Genomic DNA, 19,545 nt, shown 5'->3' with positions numbered 1-19,545 from the left:
ACAACATAGAATTAAAAACAAAACAAAACAAAACAAAAACAAAAACAGGCACAAATGCAGAAAGGGGAAACAGGGATATTTGGGAAGCCAGTAAAATTAGTATCTGCTGGATGAGTAAAGAATGGATGGATAATGGGAGAGCAAGACTCAGCTGACGGTGCCGACTCTCCCGTCCTGGTTTAAGAGGGGAGAGGGTCTGTCAGAGGATCTTGGTAGCCACATCTTTCACAGATTTGGTCAGTATTCCTCAGGACAATCTATTATGAACTATGTTGCTTATTACCTGGGGATATGCATCCTTTGAGTTATGAATTTTCTCCATCTTGCTGTCCTGATAAGAAATTATTTTCTAATAATACATATGGTTTTTGACCAGGGTATCTTAGATTCTTCATTCCCTGGCTCATCTCAGGCTCTTTTCCTTTTCTCTCTCTGTAACATGCCATAATTTAAACGCCGTCTGTTTTTGGTGCCCTGAATTCTACTCCTGTTATATACCCTGTATTATATCTAGAACATCCTTTAATAAATTTTTAAAACATTCACAAGGTCATGAAAAGCTTCATTTTTTTCTGGAAAGACTCTTGATTAGACACTAAAAATACTGAAAACATCATAGATACGTTTCAGTACAGAAATCTCTGTTCTTTGCATGCCATGGGGTGGCAGGTGGAATGTAAGAGGGTAACATACTGTAATTAACCATTACGTTGGGGGATGATGGCTATTTGTCACAGAGACGGAGCAACATCTGCTCTCTACAAAAAAACAAAAACAAAAACAAAAAAAACCACCACCACCAACAACAAAACATGGGGAGGAAAAAGAAGAAAAAAAATTGTGCTTTTGGGAATAGAGATTTTCTAGGGCAGCAGAATCACTGAATACAGGAGTTCATAAGAGGAGCTGGCCAGAAGCTGTCCTATGTGGTGTAATATGAATTGGAAGATACAAGGGAGAAACAAACTCTTCTGAGATCAATTTGGAAAAAATAAATGTATGAGACTAGGAAAGAACATTCTTTTATAGAGAAGAGCAAGACAGCTAACCTTATGGAAGATGTTCAATTTCATTAAACATCAAAGACAAGTGAGTTGAAATAAGAATGAGGCACAGACACAGAATGAATATTGCTACTGAATAAGTAATGACAAATAAATGAAATGTTATGTTTCTCATATTTAGAAAAGTCATATGAAGGCATTCTAGATCTTCTAAGGGTGTGTTAGATACATGGGAGAATGGAAACTATTTTCTTATGCAAATTTACCGATTATCATGAACCTTGTATCTGGCATTTTTTCGTGTTTTGTAGGCTAGCCTCTTTTTTTTTCTAAAACTATGGAAATATTATTAATGTTTCAGAGTATTTCTGTGTATTTTTAAGTTATTTTCTTTGGGGACTTAAGTGTTCTGTTCATGCCTTTCACACTATGGTTAAGTAATAATATGTACCTAACACATGAATTCCAAAGCAAAACTTGCAGAAAAGTGATACACCGCTCAAATTGCAAATTACTAAAAGTATTTTAAAGATCGATTTGGCAATCCATATGGGCGGCAGACTTAAAAATATCAATACTTCTACTCTAAAACCCAATTCATGAGATTTTGGGCTAAAGAAATAGTTGAAGGAAGAGACAGCTTCATGTACCAGGAATATAACCGTAGTTAGAAATAAACTAAATGACTAGCGGTAGAAGAATGTTAGCTAATTATGATTTACTATATTCTGTGGAATAATGTTAGCCATTGATGACTTTAATTACATAGATTACACAGCATTGAAAATGTTTACAAAGCAACAGTGTTTGATAAAAAAAGCAGAAGACAAGGTGCCCGTGGAGTACTGGGTTTGCATAAATATAAACTCAAAAAGGAAATAAGAAAGCATAAAAGTTTATGATATCTTTGCAGTGGGAATTTTAAAAAATTCCCTTAAATGTGGTTTTTACTTTATCTAAATATTTTATTAAAAAAGGAACAGATGGTATTTAGTAGACAAGAAATAGAGGAAAGGGAGAAGAGAGGAGCTCAAAAAGTCTGGTTTATACTTTGCATTCTGTCTGCTGTTAGCAGTGGACCTTTCAGAATCCCCCTTATAAAGAGGAGAGGGGAGCCGGATAGACTAAAAGTCTTTCTATGCCAACATTTGTAAAATGAAGAGGAGGAGAAGTTTCTGGCTCTTAGTTATTTGTCCCTCAGCTCTCTGTTAAAAAGTAAACTATCAAAAAGCAGACATTGTATTTAGAAGGAACTATTAGGTTGATAAATGTAGGTTTTGCTTAAAAACATTTGTTGGGGATCCGTGGGTGGCTCAGCGGTTTAGCGTCTGCCTTTGGCCCAGGGCGCGATCCTGGAGACCCGGGATCGAGTCCCACATCGGGCTCCCGGTGCATGGAGCCTGCTTCTCCCTCTGCCTGTGTCTCTGCCTCTCTCTCTCTCTCTCTCTCTGTGACTATCATAAATAAATAAATAAATAAATAAATAAATAAATAAATAAATAAACATTTGTTGGACGATAAGAAAAAAGAAATGTCCAATGCTCAAAGCCTGGTATCTTTGTAATACAATTCCTGCATAATCATCTTTGTAAGTCTTCAAAAATAAGTCATATTTTTGATATGCAACACTAGGGTCCAAATATTTGTTTTCTGATGTGTTTTAGAAGAATCTGGGAATGATATTCAAAACACTCTTCCCAAACAAAACAAAACAGAACACTCTTCCCTCATCACTAGTAACCATCTCCTCCATTATGTACATACGTCACATAATCCTAATGAATAACTGTTTATAGCTTTCTTTAAATTAATTTTCATGGATGTTTGTTCTAGCTTCCATTTACATGATAAATTTTAAGGTGTGCAAATAGGATTTTCTCAAAGTTGACTAAAACTTCTTTTAAATATAGGAAACATGGGAAATCTTTTATTTTAGTAGGAAGCATTCATTTTTCAAAATGAATATAAAGGATTGAACATTAAAAAAAATTCCCTACTATGGTAGACTCATATTTATGGAACAAAACATGGTTTCTGTCCTCAAGAAGTACAAAGGGTAACACAATGTTAAATGTTATGTTGATACATATCAAATTGCTATTTTTTGTAAATAGTAACACCCAGAAATGTTAGTATTCATAGGTTTTGATTTATATAAAGGACCAAGCAGAGGCTCTTGGTTAATGCACAGTACAGTGAATATTCATTGACTTTGGTGGTACAGAGGGGCACTGTCTAACTGGCCAACCACCAGCCACATGTGGTTACTGAGCACTTGACATGTGGCTCACGTGGCTGAAAAACTAAATTTTTAATTTTGCTTCATTTAAATTGAAACTGAAAACTGATAATAGTCACTAAAAAATTTATATTTGCAACAATTTGGGTGACATATGAATCTTTTCACCAACTGATTACTTTTTGAAATCTAAGTGCAGAGTGAATATTTCCAATGAAAATGTAGCGTCTGAGATGAGATGCTCTTTAAGTATAAAATACCTGCTAGACTTTGAGGACAGCCTACTAAATACTGCATAATTTTTATATTCATCGCCTCTTGATGTGATAATGTTTTGATGTATTGAATTAAATTAACACATATGATTGAAATTAAATTTCCCTTTTTCTTGCTATTTTTTTTTTTTTTGTTAATGCAGCTGCTAGGAAATTACATACGTGGCTTGCATGATGTCTCCGTTGGACAGCGCTAGCATAGACGCTTGCGGAAATGATTTGTACAATAGTGGGGAGAACAAATAAGACTTGGAGAGGATGAAAACATTTAACTTCAGGTGGATAAAATGAAGGAATAGAGAAGAAAACAATATGTATAGATCATAGAACCTAATCATGGTGTATGAAGGGGTTGGGAGAGAGGATGAAGTAGAGAATTAAGGGACACTTCAGGAAGAACCTTTTGTCTACAATGTGAAGGAGGAAGCCCTGAAGCGCAGGCCCTGAAGAGGAGGAGGCTACTGGCAGCACTATGAAGAGCTCCTGAGGGTTGGAGAAAAGCGAGAAAGAGGGCGGAGAGATGAGAGCCCCGTGGGGAAGAAGGCGAGATACAGCGTGAACGGGATTCCTGGCTCCGACCAGAGATACGAAGGAAGAAACTGGGGCAGGAAAAGTCCCCTCCTTTCTGGTTTTGGAGACTAAAGAAGCAGCAAAGCCAATACATGGGGTGGGGAGTACAAGATGGGAGCACAAATGGGAAGAAATTTGATATTTAAATATCTACCTCTGGAACCTCTAAAACGGATCTGCCCCGAAGGCAGCTGGAAATACCTCTTGGTTGAGAAGACCCTGAAATCACTGGTACAGAGGAAACAGCAGATGCGGAAAATGGGAGACCTTCCTCAGAAAGTGTCAAGTGAGAGAAGAGTAAAAATAAAGTTCTGTGAAACACTGACATTAATTTACTATTTAGTACAACTTTTAAAGGTTTATTGTAATTATTCTTATGTGATAGTTGAGGGGAATTTAACTTGGCTAAATAAAACCAATACTCTTAGAACTAAAAAAAAAAAAACAATACTCTTAGAACTAAAAAAAAAAAATCGAACACTTATTATCATTTTAATCTTTACGAATATTATAAACATTTGCTAATAAATTTTAAAATGTCATTGCAATTCTTAGATGGGTTTATTGTAGGCCAAATAAGCACATGACTAGAGCAACCCTTCCATTGTGACAATATCTTTTTTTATAAAATCTGCAAATCCAGATGACCTGCAACAAAATTATTTTTCTCTTTTAATTTTGATAGACCCCAGAACTTAAAGTTACACAGCTATATGCTTGACTCTAAACTCAATTTAAGTAGTCATAAAAATATTTTATCCTTAAAATATGTATACTTGTATATTTTTTAAAAGATTTACATATACATATTTGCATACAAGTTTCAGTCAGTAGACATTTTTAAATGAAATTATGTGCCATGTCAACTGTCTATTGATGGGACCTAAAAAATTACATTTCTTATTTTTCCTGTAATTAAAATAATTTAAAATACAGAAACCACTGTGAATCTTTGCTTACAACGCATGAGGGAAATTTTGCCTTCTGAATAACTAGTCATTGTTTCACCCTTTTTAAAAGTCCTACTGAATTTGAAATGATAAAGTTACATTTTTTTTGTTAAGGAAGAAAATTGTTCCAACTGTCTTAAATGTAACAAATTGAGCTATAGATAGTTGTCAGATTGTTTAGGAGAATAATTTTTTAAATTTAGAATATGTCCAAACAAAAAATTACTAACAATGTTAACTTCAAAATAATAAAAGAAAAAAACACAACTTACATTCATGATTCCTTGGAAGCTTGAATTTTTTCAACAAGACCCTAATATTCACAGGCCAAAAACAAACAAACAAACAAAAACATTTATTTCTGACAGAACCTAAAAAGATGTATTTTGTTTTAATTTTAGGATAGGGACAGCATTACAGAACTTATATTGCTGACAGCGTTATAAATAAACTTAACACTTACTGATTTTGTTATGATAGTAGGCAAATATGTTAACTATACTGAAATTAAAATAAAAAATTCAGACAAAAATAATAGTTAAATACATGTTTTAAAGTAAGCATTGTGAAAAAAGTGTGATGAATGAACATAAAAACATTTATAATAAAGAGATTTGCCAGTCAGTCCATGTATTTCTCTAGGAAATACAGATGTTCACAGAGTTAGGCTAGTGAGGGAATTGAGGTATTCATGGTACTTCCTTTCAACTTCCCTAGAAGTTTCTTACGCCCGGAAATGGAGTAATTTTCTGGAGAGTACCAAGTGGCTGCTTTCCTACATATAGCACTTTAACATATGACAGAAAAAATACTTAAAATATCACCAATTAAAAAGGACTATGGCTTTTTTTAAAGTGAGAAATACATTTAAAATTCTTAAACATATTAAATATATTTAGTATAATAAGGACTTGAATATTTCCATTTAGTTTGATTAATGTATTGTAAAAAACGAGTTACATTATATAAAAATGAGAACAGAAGGTTTTTGCCCCGAGGAAGCTAGCACTAAAAAAAAAAAAAAAAAAGAAGAAACAAAACAAAAAAAAACACCTATTTTAAGAAATGTAATTATTATTATTTTTTAAATTTTTATTTATTTATGATAGTCACACACACACACACACACACACACACACACACACACAGAGGCAGAGACACAGGCAGAGGGAGAAGCAGGCTCCATGCAGGGAGCCTGACGTGGGACTCGATCCCTGGTCTCCAGGATCGCGCCCTGGGCCAAAGGCAGGCGCCAAACCGCTGCGCCACCCAGGGATCCCGAAATGTAATTATTTTTAATAATAAAACCAAACTGCAAGTTTTGAAAGGCTCATATTTTATATCTTCTATGCTAACTAAAGCAAATTATGTTAGCAATGCTGGATAGAAACTGATCAAAACAACAAAAACTAGGTAAATGAAAGTTTTGGAAATGACAAATACACACCGTTTTGTTTTGTTTTGTTTTGTTCAACCTATAAAGAAAAGCACTCAAAATGTGGGATACACTTTCCTCTCAATTTTTTGTTTGATTTGTTTTACTCTCAAAGATCAATCAGACTTTCTATAAAAGTATATTTCATGATTTGTTTGTGTACATATAGGTGAATAAAACAAAATGAGTTTGAAAGAATGAAAAACATGGAAAAAATTCCAAATTATTTCCAAACACTAAGTGGAAAGAGTCTTTAAATTTCCATTCCTAGGATTCCTCTACAAATAGCTTCTCAGACTAGAGGAGAAATTTCAGGTTCGTCGGAAGTAGCCTTCAGTGGAGTCCTACTACCATCTTGAGTCATAGTAAACGCTTATTGAAAACAAAAATAATACGTTAAAAATACATCATAATGAAAAAATCAAAATGGATTTTTTTAAGTCATTTGTACTGTATTTACAAAGAAAACAAACAATTCATCAGTTAGAATAAAAATTAAAATGTATGAAGGGATTTATTTTTAACTGACCACAAATAGAAATCCTATAGTCAGAACATAAGTAACAGTAGTGATGTGAATGAATCAGGGAGGTTTTTCTTTTTTATAGTTAGATTTCACATTTGTATGTACATAATGAGACCCTCAGAAGTGATTTTTTTCTTAATAAAAACATAAACATTGAAAAGTTGCAGAGGTGGTCATATGTTTCTCAAGTTAGACCTTACTTAATTTTCAAGATGAAATAAAATACTGCAAAATATACTGAAAAACTACAGCCATTTTACCTTAATATTCTCCCAATGCCAAATTTCTTTAATCTGGTACTCAAATCACAAAAAAGGCAATATTGTAAGAAGTCCCCTTGAGGCCGACCTTTATTACAGTTACTTACCAGCATATATGCTTACAAAGTTCCCCTCCTTTCAGAAATGTGGAACAGTTACAAACATGAGGATTTCCTAAAAAAACCTTTAAAAGAAAAATGCATACTTAAAAAAAAAAAACTCTTGAGCTAATTTTTAGAGTTAGAATAAAACTAATTTAATAGATAATAGAATTAAAAGAGATTTTCAAGAGGTAATTTAGTTTAGGTGACTCCAAAGGTTGCATATAGTGGATGGAGACATCTTAACTTTGGACACCAGCCTCTTCATATTCTTTGTCCGGGTTAATGATCCGCATCATCAGCTAAGACTGTTTTTAGGTGACCTACACTCACTTTTTGAGAGCTAAAAAAAAAAAAAAAAAAAAAAAAAAAAATCTACACATTTCTTACTGAAAATTCCTTCTGCCTTGCAGGGGAGCTAAAGATCTTTCATACAGTAGCTCATCCTGGATTTTCGTTTTGCACATTTAAATCGGCATATAATTTTACTTGAGAAGAATAATTTTACTCACCAAGTGTATATTGACTAAAACAAATTACTAACTACAGTAAGTGTTATGAAGGACAACGTAAAAGGAAAAAAAAAGGATATCTTAAATAAGCACAGGCTAGTAATTTGTACTCGGTGCTTAAGATGCAGGACACTGAATTAAAATTTTCCAAGTCAACACCTGGCTGACTTTTGAGGGGCAAGAGTGGGATATGCGAATATAAAATATCTGTTGTCTTTCAGAAAAATCAAAAATAATTTTTATTAAGGCCTTTCCAAGGCATTGTCATCTAAACAGCACTTTCAAAGGATCTTCTTGGAGTTTTAGAGTAACTAAAGAGAAAGAAAAACCGATTTTATTGATTTAGTAAGTTACAGGTACGTGAGGACCCAAGACCGGGCGCAACGCAAGCCCTATATTTAAATAAACCGTCTCATATTTTCAAGCCTAAAGATCAGGCGAGGGCCGTGACCTTACAAGAGTTGATGCAATTTGGAGTCCTGACTTCCAAACACGAAACTTTTCACTCATTTCTAACACATGCTATATCCCTGTGCCATCTGCGGGTCTTTAGAGGCTGGAACTCGCAGTGCGTGGGTGTGGCAGCGAGAATCCGCAGGGATCCTGAGGGTGGTTGGATCCCCTGCGGGCCCAGGAGGGCCGGGGGGCAGGGGGGCCAGGGGGGTCAGGGGGATCAGGGAGGTCAGGAGGGTCGGGGGGCCCAGGAGGGCCGGGGGGCAGGGGGGCCAGGGGGGTCAGGGGGATCAGGAGGGTCAGGAAAGTGGGACAGGGGGTCATGGGGGTGGGGGGTGGGGGGTGGGGGGTGGGCCGGGGGGGCCAGGGAGGTCAGGGGGGTCAGGAGGGTCAGGGGGGTGGGCCAGGGGGGTCAGAGGGGCCAGGGGGCTCCGGGCGGTCGGGAGGATCTGGGAGCCAGGAGGATCAGGGGGGTCAGGAGGGTCGGGGGTGGGCCAGGGGGGCCCGGGGGTCAGGGCGGGGTCCAGGGGGACCGGAGGCGAGGGGGGGTGATTACTCGGAAGTCCCCGCGCTCGGGCTCCTCCTCCCGGAGCAGGAAGCCGGTGGGGCCCATCTGCCGCAGGAGGTAGAGGCCGCCGCGCAGGGCCAGGTCCTGCCGCCCGCCCACCAGCTCCCGGGAGCGGCCCCCGCAGCCCCGCGGCCGCAGCATCCCGCCGCCCACACGCCCCGCCCGCGTCTCCCTGACGACCGCCCGGCCAGGTGACGGCAGCCGAGCCCCCGCCCCCCGCGTCAGGGCGCCGCACACCTGTCTCCAGGGCCCGGGACGCCGAGGCCCCCACCGCCGCCGAGGCCGCCCCCTCCGCCGCCTCCCCCTCCGCGGCCAACGCCCCCCACCCGTGGCCTCCCCCCTCCGCCCGGCGTCAGGGTCCCCCCCCCACACCTGTCTCTAGGGACCCGGGACCCCACGGCGTCCCGCCTCCCCCCTCCCCCACGTCCTCCCCGCCTGCGGCCTCCCCCCTCTCCTCGCGGCCTCCCCTGTCCCCTGCGGCCTCCCACCCCGCCCTCGCCGTCAGCACCCCACCCGCAGCCTCCCCCCTCTCCCCACGGCCTCTCCCTCTCCCCTCGGCCTTCCCCCTCCCCCGTGGCCTCCCCCTCCTCCCGCGGCCTCCCCCTCCCCCCGCGGCCTCTCCCCTCCCCCACGGCCTCCCCACCTCCCCGCGGCCTCCCCTGTCCCCTGCGTCCTCCCACCCCGCCCCCGCCGTCAGCACCCCACCCACAGCCTCCCCCTCTTCCCACGGCCTCCCCCTCTCCCCTCGGCCTTCCCCCTCCCCCGCGGCCTCCCCCCTCTCCCCACGGCCTCTCCCCACGGCCTTCCCCCTCCCCCGTGGCCTCCCCCTCCTCCCGCGGCCTCCCCCTCCCCCCGCGGCCTCTCCCCACGGCCTCTCCCCTCTCCCACGGCCTCCCCCCTCTCCCCGCGGCCTCTCCCCTCCCCCACGGCCTCCCCCTCTCCCCTCGGCCTTCCCCCTCCCCCGCGGCCTCCCCCTCTCCCCGCAGCCTCCCCCGCCTCCCCGCGGCCTCCCCCTCTCACCCGTGGCCGCCTCCTCTCACCCGCGGCCTCCTCCTCCCCCACGGCCTCCCCCCTCCCCCCGCGGTCTCCCCCCTCCCCCGCGGCCCCGGCACCCCCGCCCCCGCCGTCAGCACCCCTCCCTCCACGCCGTGCCCAGGTGCCCCCGGTGCCGCCCGCCGCCCCCCCCCCCCCCCCCCCGCAGGAGCCCAGGGCCTGGGTCCGAGGCCGGGCGGCGCGAGGCGCATCTAGCATCTAGGCCGCGTGTTGGCGGCTGTTGGGCGTCGTGCACACGCGGACCTGCGCTGCGGGCGACAACCTCCCCGGACCGCGGGGCTGAGCCGGCCCAGGCCTGTGACCGCGGCCTCGGGGATGCCTGTCGGGCGCCGCTCCGGGACCCCGCGGCCTTTCCGAGAAACCGAGACGGGTCACCGAGACGGGTCACCGCCGAGCCTGGGCAGAGCTGGGGGCGCCCACAGTGGGAGGCGGGGGGGGGGGGCGGTGGCCACGGGGCTGCGGACGGGGGCGGCGCCCTCCGCGGGGTCCGAGGCGCCCACTTACCTGCCGGCTCCACCCTCCCGCGCCCACGTCGGCCGCCGAGCAGACTAGGGCCGCGACCCGGCCACGGTGAGCTCCGGCACCGGGTGTTGCAGCCAAATACCCTACATCCGCGGTAACCTCATATTCAGACCCACAGAAATCACTGAATTCACTTAGATCATCCACACTTACAATTTTTAAAAAAATCCAGATAAATGACTGACAGTCTCCACTTTCTATAGAACGAGTTGGGCTTCAGAGCAAAGCATTCACTCAACTGTCATTCCCTCTCTCTCCATATATGGACAATATATATTCCCCTATACATTCCATACATATGGAGCGTATATAGTTAAAGAATTAACCTTGAAGAGAACTTTAAGAAGCGAACAATAGCAAATAATTGTTAGGCCTGTTAACGCTCACTCACTGTCATTAGATGCAGCTTGCTCCCCTGTAAGTGCGAGGCGTCATTTCCGGGAAGGCCACATGTTCAAGGCGCACGAGGCTTTATGGAAGCTAGAGGAAAGCTCACAAATTCCGTTTTGGGGGGTGATAAAAGTCGGAATATTCATGCGTTCATGGAGGTTAAAAAGAGAAAGCACAGATTGTTAGACAGAACTTCAGTCTAGATGTAAGACGTTTGTTTTTATGTCTGTCAGTTGAGACTTTCAAACGTTTTCATAGCCAGGTGACTGTCCCATATGTTTGCTTCATCTCTTGAGACTGTGTGACATGAGTAATATTTGCAAATAGTAAATCAGGGAATTAAATTTCTCCCTTCAGCTTGTTGTGCTCCCTTCCAAGTCACAGTGGGAAGCATATTGCCCCAGAGACGAGGGAGGCGCTGAGCCCGGGAAAGGAGTCGTTGCTAAGCCTGGAGTTTCATGAATTAAGTTGTTGTCCCTTCGGCAAGACAGTTTAGCCATAAAAGACCAGAACCAATACATTTTATCAATCAATCTTAAGTACCTAGGTTAAGAGAGAAAAAGTGGGGCCTGGAATGCCGGGTCGCTGGACTGTGGGAGACAAGGCCTCGGGGTGCGGGAAGCCGGTGCACAGAGGTCGGTGCAGGAAGTCGTGCTGCTCACAACAGGGGGCACTGGGCCGGGTGAGGGTGGCAGCAGGTGCAGGCACGGACTGAAACGCTGAGGCGGGTTTGGGAGGACCGAGGGCACCCAGGGAAGGCGGGTGGCTCCGGATGTTTGCTTCGGGAAGGGCGTCAGGGCGGTGCAGCTTCCTGGGAGCCCCGGCCTTCGGCCCAGTGTTCCCGGAGGCGCACATAGAGGGGCCAGTTGAGGACACACGGGTCAGGGGGCTGCTTCTGCGGAGAGGGGTGTGTGTCCACGGCCCAGGGCCGCAGGCCGCACCCCGGCGTCTGGCTGGGGCCGCGGAGACTCAGCAGTGTCCATGCGACAGAAGCAAACCCAAGGGCGGGCCCAGGGCTCTGCTGCTGAGGTCAGTCGGGGCGTCCTGAGCTACACACATGACTCCTGTAAGATCACAGCAGCGTCTCTGGCTCGGGCAGGGGGCCAGGCCCGGAGCGAAGCACCCAGTTTCCTTGCTGGCACTGAGGGTGCAGGAGGCCACCTGGAAGGGAGGCTGGGGGCCTCAGGAGGAGCAAAGTGGCCTCTGGCTGACACCAGAAAGGTAATGGGGTACACCTGTAGCAGGGAACCGGATGTTGCCAGCGACACGAGTCAGGTTGAAATCTGATTCTTCCTTGGAGCTTCCGGCTAAGAGTAGGTCCTGCTGACTTCTGGACTTGGGTCTCACAATATCCGGACCAGAGAGCGCGGCTGGGCCCGCCTTGACCTCTGACCTACGGAACTGTGCCCTCATAATGAGTGTTGTCTTAAGTCACTGTTTGTGGGAATTTTTAAAATATCAATAGAAAAGGAATATACAGGGCCACTAGCAGGTGCATATGCGGCCATTGACAAATTTACAGAAACTGTTGGAGGAACAAATATGAATGGAGAGTGCTGACTGACCGTCTCGGGGGAATAAGTAAAAATATGAACGTGAAAGTTTTACCCCTTGTTATCTGCTAGCACAGGGTTGGACAAGAGAATCACTCTGGCTGGTTCCAAGTATAAAGTCATGTACTACAGGACATAAGGAGGTTTGCAGAATGTTCAGTAAGACCACAGAAACCAGGCTTTGACCATGTACTAAGGTGAGGCACTCAGGAAAATTGCTCATTCATACCATGAGATTTTTTTTTTTCAGTGGAAATACCTCTGAGTCACCCAAGAAGCTAGGGACCAGACCTCAGTGCCTCCACTGTGGTTGCAGAAAACCAAAGAACTTCATATCTGGAATTTTTAACTGGGCTTCATGGTCTCAAGAGCTCCGCGTTTGCTTTTCAGGTCTGGGCAGAAGCTAGTAATAATGTGTTACAATCTAGAGGCCAAAAGAAAGAAAAACCTGGGAACTATGGAAAGATGGTTAAAAACAAAAACTGGACGGGTGAAAAATGGCTAAGAGAGGGAGGTCAAAATAGATGGCCAGCTAAAAGGAGCAGAGAATCGGAAAGAGCTTCTTGTTTTTAAAAATTATCGTCAACAAAAAAGTTCCCACTACAAAGGAATATGTACCTCAAGCAGAAAGAGCTTTTCGGATGTTACAGGATAAAATTAATTGCAATTATTGCCATGCTTGGATATGTAGTTAATAAATTTCAGAATACTAAAGAGAATGAGAAACGCTGTTTGCAGAATAATAAAAAAAAATAGATACAAAGAGGCAAAAATTAGGTAAGCATCGATTTTTTGTTTGCATTTATATCAAACTAAGTAGGACTCGGCATATGGCCCATGAGTGATTAATGAATGAGAGAGGAACTAGAGGACACGTATCAGAAAAGTCAGGGTCATTTTAATTTTATGTTTTTTTTTGTTGTTGTTTAATTTTATGCTTAAATGGTTCCTATTAATCAACACCTGTCCTTTTATGACATAGCTTCTCTGTTTTCTTTATGTAGTTGATTCATTCTTTGGTTGGTTTGAATAATTTCTTGAATACTTTTTGCAGGAAGACAATGTGAATGAAATGTAGTCTTGAATAACGTCAATTATCTTACAATTGTTTTCACAGGTGAATGACAGTTTGGCTGGCTATAAAATACTTGGATAAAAATCTTTCTCCTTTAACTCTAAAAATATTGCTATATATCTTGCAGGTGATCTGTGATATCGAAGGCATAATCCTGAATCTAATTTTTTATTCTCTATGTGTTGCTGACATTAACAACAAATCTTTATAGTTAAGACTTCAACCAGGATCATTTCGTGAGTTTTTCATTAATATTTTTGGCACTTGATCAACCCAGTGTCTTAGTACGTGACATTACTGTTTCTGTTCCATTGCTTCAGATTCTTCTTAAAGAATACCAATCATCTATATTTTGTATCTGGTTTTATTTGCTTGATTTTGGTCATTCTTATCTATTATTTACTCTTTCATCATTTATTTATTTATTTATTCATGAGAGATGCAGATAGAGAGAGAGGCAGAGACACAGGCAGAGGGAGAAGCAGGCTCCACGCAGGGAGCCTGATGTGGGACTCGATCCTGGGACTCCAGGATCACGTCCTGGCCTGAAGGCAGGCGCTAAACTGCTGAGCCACCCGGGCTGCCCATCATCATTTTTTCCCCCTCAACTTTTTTCTTTTTCTTTCTGGCAGAGCTCTACTTTTCCAAGTTTCACTGAGGCATAACTGACATACCTGACTGTATAAGTTTAAGGCATATGCCATGATGATTTGATTTATGTCCACTCTGAAATAATAACCACAATAATAATTCAGCTAACATCCATCTTCTTATATAGACACAGTAAAAGGAAAAGAAAAAAAAAGAAAAAAGGGAAAAAATGTTTTCTCTTTGTGATGAGAGTTCTTAGGGTTTACTCTCTCAACAGCTGTCCTATGTATCATATAGCAGTGTTTGCTGTCATCATCATGTTGTACGTCATATCCCTAGTACTGACTGACAGCTGGAAGTTTGTACCTTTTGAGCACCGTCCTCCAATTTCCTATCCACCTACCTCCCCATTTCTGTTAACCACAGGTCTGAGGTCTGATATATATTTATTTTTTAAGATTCCCCATACAAGTGAGATCATACAGTATTTTTCTTTTTGTCTGACTTTTTCACTTAGCGTAATGCCTTCCAGGTCCATCCATTCATATTGTCACAAATGGGAGGATTTCTTTGTGTTTTTTGTCAGTTTGTGGCTGAATAATAGTCCATTGTATCTGTATCCTTCAACCTCTTTCATTCATCCATCAGTGAATACTCAGGTTGTTTCCATGTCTTGGCTATTATAAATAATGCTATTAACACAAAAGTGCATTTTTCAATTTAGTGCTTTTGTCACCTTTGGATGTATTCCCAGAAGTGGAATTGCTGAATCACATGGTAGCTCTACTTTTAATTTTTCGAGGATTCTCCATACTGACTGAGGATTTTCTGTAGTGATAGTACCAATTCTACCCAGATTTTCTATTTCTTCCTGAGTCAGTCTTGGTAAATTGTGTTTCTAAGAACTTCTCCATTTATTCTGGGTTGTATGATTTGTTGGCCTCTTGGGATCCTTTGAATTTCTGTGGTATCAATTGCAATGTCCCCTTTTTCATTTACAATTTTGTTGATTTGGCACTTGGGTCCTTTGTCTTTTTGCCTTGTTTAGTCTAGCTAACGGTTTGTCAATTTTGTTTATCTTTTCAAAAAACCAACTCTTGGTTTGGGTAATCTTTTCTATTCTTCTGTTCTCTATTTCACTTATTTTTTTCTTTATTATTTCCTTTCTCCTGATAACTTTGGACTCATGTCGTTTTCCTTTTCCTAGTTCATTAAGACAAAAAGTTAGGTTGTTTATTTAGAATCTTTCTTGCTTCTTAATATAGTCATTTGTTGCCTTGAGCTTCCCTCTTAGAACTGCTTTTGCTACATCCCATAAGTCCTAGTATGTGTTTTCATTTTTATTTGTTTCAAGAAACTTTTAAATTTCTTCTTTATTTTTTGATCCATTGGTTGTTCAGGAGAGTATTATTTAATTTCCATGAGTTCATGAATTTTCCAGTTGTCCTCTTCTTATTGATTTCTAGTTTCATGCCATTGTGTTCAGAGAAGACACTTGGTATGATTTCAATCTTCTTGAATTTTCCGAGACTTGTTTTGTGGCCTAACATAGCCTAGAAATATCCTAGAAAACAGACCTAACATGCTAGAAAATCTTCCATGTGCTCTTGAGAAGAATATGTTTTATGCCATTTTGGGGTAGAGTGCTCTGTATATGTTGGTTAGGGCCATTTGGTCTATGGTGTTGTTCAAATCCACTATTTCCTTATTGATTCTCTGGATGAACTATCTATTGTTGAGCATGGGATACAAAATCCTCACCTATATTGTATTATTATTTATTTCTCCTTTTAGTTCTGTTAATTTTTTAAAAAAGATTTTATTATTTATTCAAGAGAGACACAGAGAGAGGCAGAGACACAGGCAGAGGGAGAAGCAGGCTCCCTGCAGGGAGCCCGATGTGGGACTCGATTCCAGGGCCCCGGGGTCACGCCCTGAGCTGAAGGCAGAAGCTCAACTACTGAGCCACCCAGGCATCCCTAGCTCTGTTAATTTTTTATTTATATTTCTAGGTGCTCTGATGTTGGGTGCATATTTTGAACTGTTTTATCTTTTTGATATATTTACCCATTTATCATTATATAGTGACTTGGTTTTGGTTTTGTTTTTTTTACCATTTTTAGATTGAAGTCTATTTTATCTGCTATAAACCTAGCTTCCATTGCTTTTTAAAAAAATTACCATTTTTCTGAAGTGTCTTTTTCCATCCTTCACTTTCAGTCTATATGTCTTTAAGGCTAAAGTGAGTATATATATATACATATATATATATATATATTTTTAATAAATGCTGGGCTTGAACTCATGACCCTGACATCAAGACCTGAGCTGAGATCGAGTCAGATGCCTAACTGACTGAGCCACCCACACCTAAAGTGAGTTTCGTAAAGGCAGTATCTTGTTGTATTTTCTTTTTTTTTTTTTTTTTAAAGATTTTATTTATTTATTCATGAGAGACAGAGAGAGAGAAGCAGGCTCCACACAGGGAGCCCGACGTGGGACTCGATCCCAGGTCTCCAGGATCACACCCCAGGTGAAAGCAGCGCTAAACCGCTGAGCCACCGGGGCTGCCCTTGTATTTTCTTTTTATCCATTCAGCCATTCTATTATCCTCTAACTAGAGAATTTAATTAGTTTGTCTTTAATTATTGATAGGTAGGAATTTACTATTACCATTTTGTTAATCGTTTTCTGTTTGTTTGGTAGATCTTTTTTTCCATGTTTCTGCTGTCTTTTTTGGTGTGTTTTGATGTCTTTTGGTATTAGCATACTGTGACTTCTTTATCGTGTTCTTTTGTATAATTACTACAGAATTTTTTCCTTGTGGTTGATAAGGCTTACAGAGCATATCTCAACTTATAGCACCTTATTTTTAAACTGTAGCAATTTAACTTCAATAGAATCTGTAAACTATAGTTTTACCTCTCCTCCCCCACAGATTTTAGGTTTTTGCTATTACAATCGACATGTTTTTATTGTGTAACTAATAACAGATTATTGTAGTTATGGTTTGTTTTCTTTTTAAAATAGAATTGTAAATGAATTATGCATCACTACTGCCATATTGCTATGGTAATATGCAATATGGTACCATATTGCTATGACTGTATATTTACTATGATTGGTGAGATTTATGCTACTTTTTTGAGTTTTTATGATGTCAATTAGAATTCTTTTACTTCCACTCAAAGAACTGTCTTCAGCATTCCTGTAAGGAAGAACCCTCTTTAGCATTTTCCATAAGGCAGTCTGGTGGTAATGAATTCCCTCAGTTTTTGTTTGTTCGAGCAAGTCTTTATCCCTGCTTCTGAAGGACAGCTTTACCAGGTTTGGAAATCTTGGTTGACAGCTATTTTCTTCCAGTATTTTGAATATGTCATCCCATTCTCTCCTGGTCTGAAAACTTTCTGTTGAGAAATCCACTAGTTTTATGGGAGTTTTTCTTGTATACAGCTTCTATCTTTTCTCTTACTGCTCTTAAAATTCTTTGACTTTTCAAAACTGTAAAAATTTAATTATAATGTGCCTCAGGTTAACCCTATCTGATTCAAACTATTTGAGGTCTTTTGGGCCTCATGGATGTGGATGTCCATTTCTCTCTCCAGGTTTAAGTGTCTTTCTTAAAAGCGTGTCCTTTGTCCACCTCTTGAAAAGTGTGCCTTTTTTATTTTTATTTTTTTTTACTGTTCTTACAGAATCTTTTCTAAGTTGCCCTCTTCTTTTTATTCATCCTTGATGAGTAAAGGTGGTAATTTCTTAGAGTCTTAGTATTTGCCTCAAGCAGGGAACAAATGGAGTCATCTTGTTTTGCCTCGGTATCTGCTTGGATTTGTTAGAATCCTCCTGTTATCACTGTAGGCCAGTGTGGTCCACGCTCCTTTCTAAGTCTGTTCCCCGTGGCGTCAAAGAACCTTGATGTTAAAGGAAGAAACTCTACGGCAATGCCACTCATACCGTATCTGGTGCGCTTTCCTTGTTTCTGGTCTTCCGACGCAGCTGTTTTTGAGGTCGTTTTGTTCTCCCTGCTGTTGCTGCAGCTCGTGCAGTCAGAGTTAGAGCCATCGACCAGGTCCTTGGTCAGCAGTATAGTCTACGAGGTACGTCCCCCCCGGCTCCTCTAGTGTAGTTCTCTGCAAATAGTGCAGACCCGTGTTCCAGATTTTCTTGCACCGTTTTGCATTTACTTAATCTTTATGCTGTAAGGGGGTCAAAAGCGTTAGCTGCTTTAGTTTCAGTTACTAGCTGCATCTGGAAGCCTGCAGGCACCACATCTTAGGAGAGGGTCTTGGAACACTAAGAAGGAATACTTCTAAAAGGCACGCGTGTGAAAAGGTATCACTTTGATCTCCACCATCCAAGGGGGCTTGATGCATTAGGCGCACTGACTCAATTAAGAAGGAACATTTGGGCGAGTTCCGCTGTCCAAGAATGAAAGCCTCTTTGGTGATGTTGGAAGATTCTCATCACAGAAGACGCTTGAAGGCATGCTGAATTGGCATATTCGACGAGCGCTGCAGGTTGGCTTGCAGAAATGAAAGATTATCCTAAATATCCTCTGAGGGACATTTTGCCTTTCTTAGAGTCCGTAATTACGCAGACTAATGTTGTTTTAAAGCTTATTTGAACTAGTTGCCTCTCACTATTCACCTGCTGATGGAACCTATGTCTAATATGAGATCTTTTATACAATTTTCAGTAGCGCTCACGAATCTTTCCTATAAATAGGAGAATGGGAATACTACCTTAGTTGTCGTACTAAAAGAAAATCAACATGAAAGTATTTTGAGAGTTCTGTAAACATACACAAAACTTTTGAATATTTGATGTGTAAATATAAATATCTTACTCATTGGAAAATATTTCTTGTGGACCTCGTGGGCTGTAATATCACCAGGCTAAATATTTCACAGGGTCCATGTAAATGAAAAAAATTAATATTTTAAAAGTATGTTGTTTTGTCTTAATTGTTTCATTATTGACTTGGAAAATACATTCAGCCTGTTTCTTCTCTTTACCCTCCAGATGGTAATTTTTCTGATGTCATCTTGGCACCATTCTTTACTGCATAGTAGGAACTGAATTCATCTCATCTATAATATGCATATATTATTGGAAATTACCTTTGTAACAAATGACAACACCTGACATTCTCAGAGTAAAGCCATAAGAATATTAAAAGATAGAAAAATATTACATTTCTAAACAAAATGAATGAAAATGTTGTGTGTGTGCATGTGTTCATAGTCAGCAAAAAAAAAACCCCATGGTGCTTCGACCTAAGCCATGTGGAAAATCCCAATGTGGGATGATGCCCTGGAGCGAATAGTCCCGTGGATACTATCCCATCTTTTGGTCTCCAAAGTTGTTTCCTCCACTAGGTCTAGAACTCCACCGTGCAGTTCTGGGTATCTCTAGGCAGTATTAGCAGAAGTAAGGCAAAAAGAAGAAGCGAGGGCTTTACTGCACAT

The 19,545-nt window shown here is 41.6% G+C and overlaps 1 protein-coding gene and 1 long non-coding RNA gene across 7 annotated transcripts in view; one reads left to right on the top strand and one right to left on the bottom strand.

Moving 5' to 3' along the window:
- Positions 1 to 11,356, bottom strand: part of ZSWIM2 (zinc finger SWIM-type containing 2) — a 32,991-nt gene extending 21,635 nt beyond the window's left edge. The window contains exons 1-4 of one of the 6 annotated variants that reach the window (XM_077883664.1): positions 10,860 to 11,356; positions 7,367 to 7,443; positions 5,311 to 5,351; positions 4,290 to 4,355 (exon numbers count right to left, since the gene is read on the bottom strand). In XM_077883664.1, coding sequence (XP_077739790.1) covers positions 4,290 to 4,355; positions 5,311 to 5,351; positions 7,367 to 7,443; positions 10,860 to 10,865 — 190 coding nt within the window. In that variant the 5' untranslated portion in view covers positions 10,866 to 11,356. Of the gene's footprint in view, positions 1 to 4,289; positions 4,356 to 5,310; positions 5,369 to 7,366; positions 7,444 to 8,328; positions 8,541 to 8,881; positions 9,046 to 10,859 lie in introns of those variants that run through there. The other 5 variants (XM_077883663.1, XM_077883660.1, XM_077883659.1 and 2 more) reach the window with 5 other exon arrangements.
- Positions 11,357 to 11,372: 16 nt separating this feature from the next.
- LOC144304974 (uncharacterized) lies at positions 11,373 to 19,253 on the top strand. The gene is made up of 3 exons (XR_013371978.1): positions 11,373 to 12,608; positions 13,614 to 13,722; positions 19,100 to 19,253. It is a non-coding gene; the product is annotated as an uncharacterized LOC144304974 (long non-coding RNA).
- Positions 19,254 to 19,545: the final 292 nt, after the last annotated feature.

This window comes from Canis aureus, chromosome 34 (assembly GCF_053574225.1).
Source record: "Canis aureus isolate CA01 chromosome 34, VMU_Caureus_v.1.0, whole genome shotgun sequence".
Taxonomy (NCBI): Eukaryota; Metazoa; Chordata; class Mammalia; order Carnivora; family Canidae; genus Canis; species Canis aureus.
The sequence above is the reverse complement of the archived record's forward strand: the minus strand, read 5'-3'. Positions and strand labels throughout refer to the sequence as shown.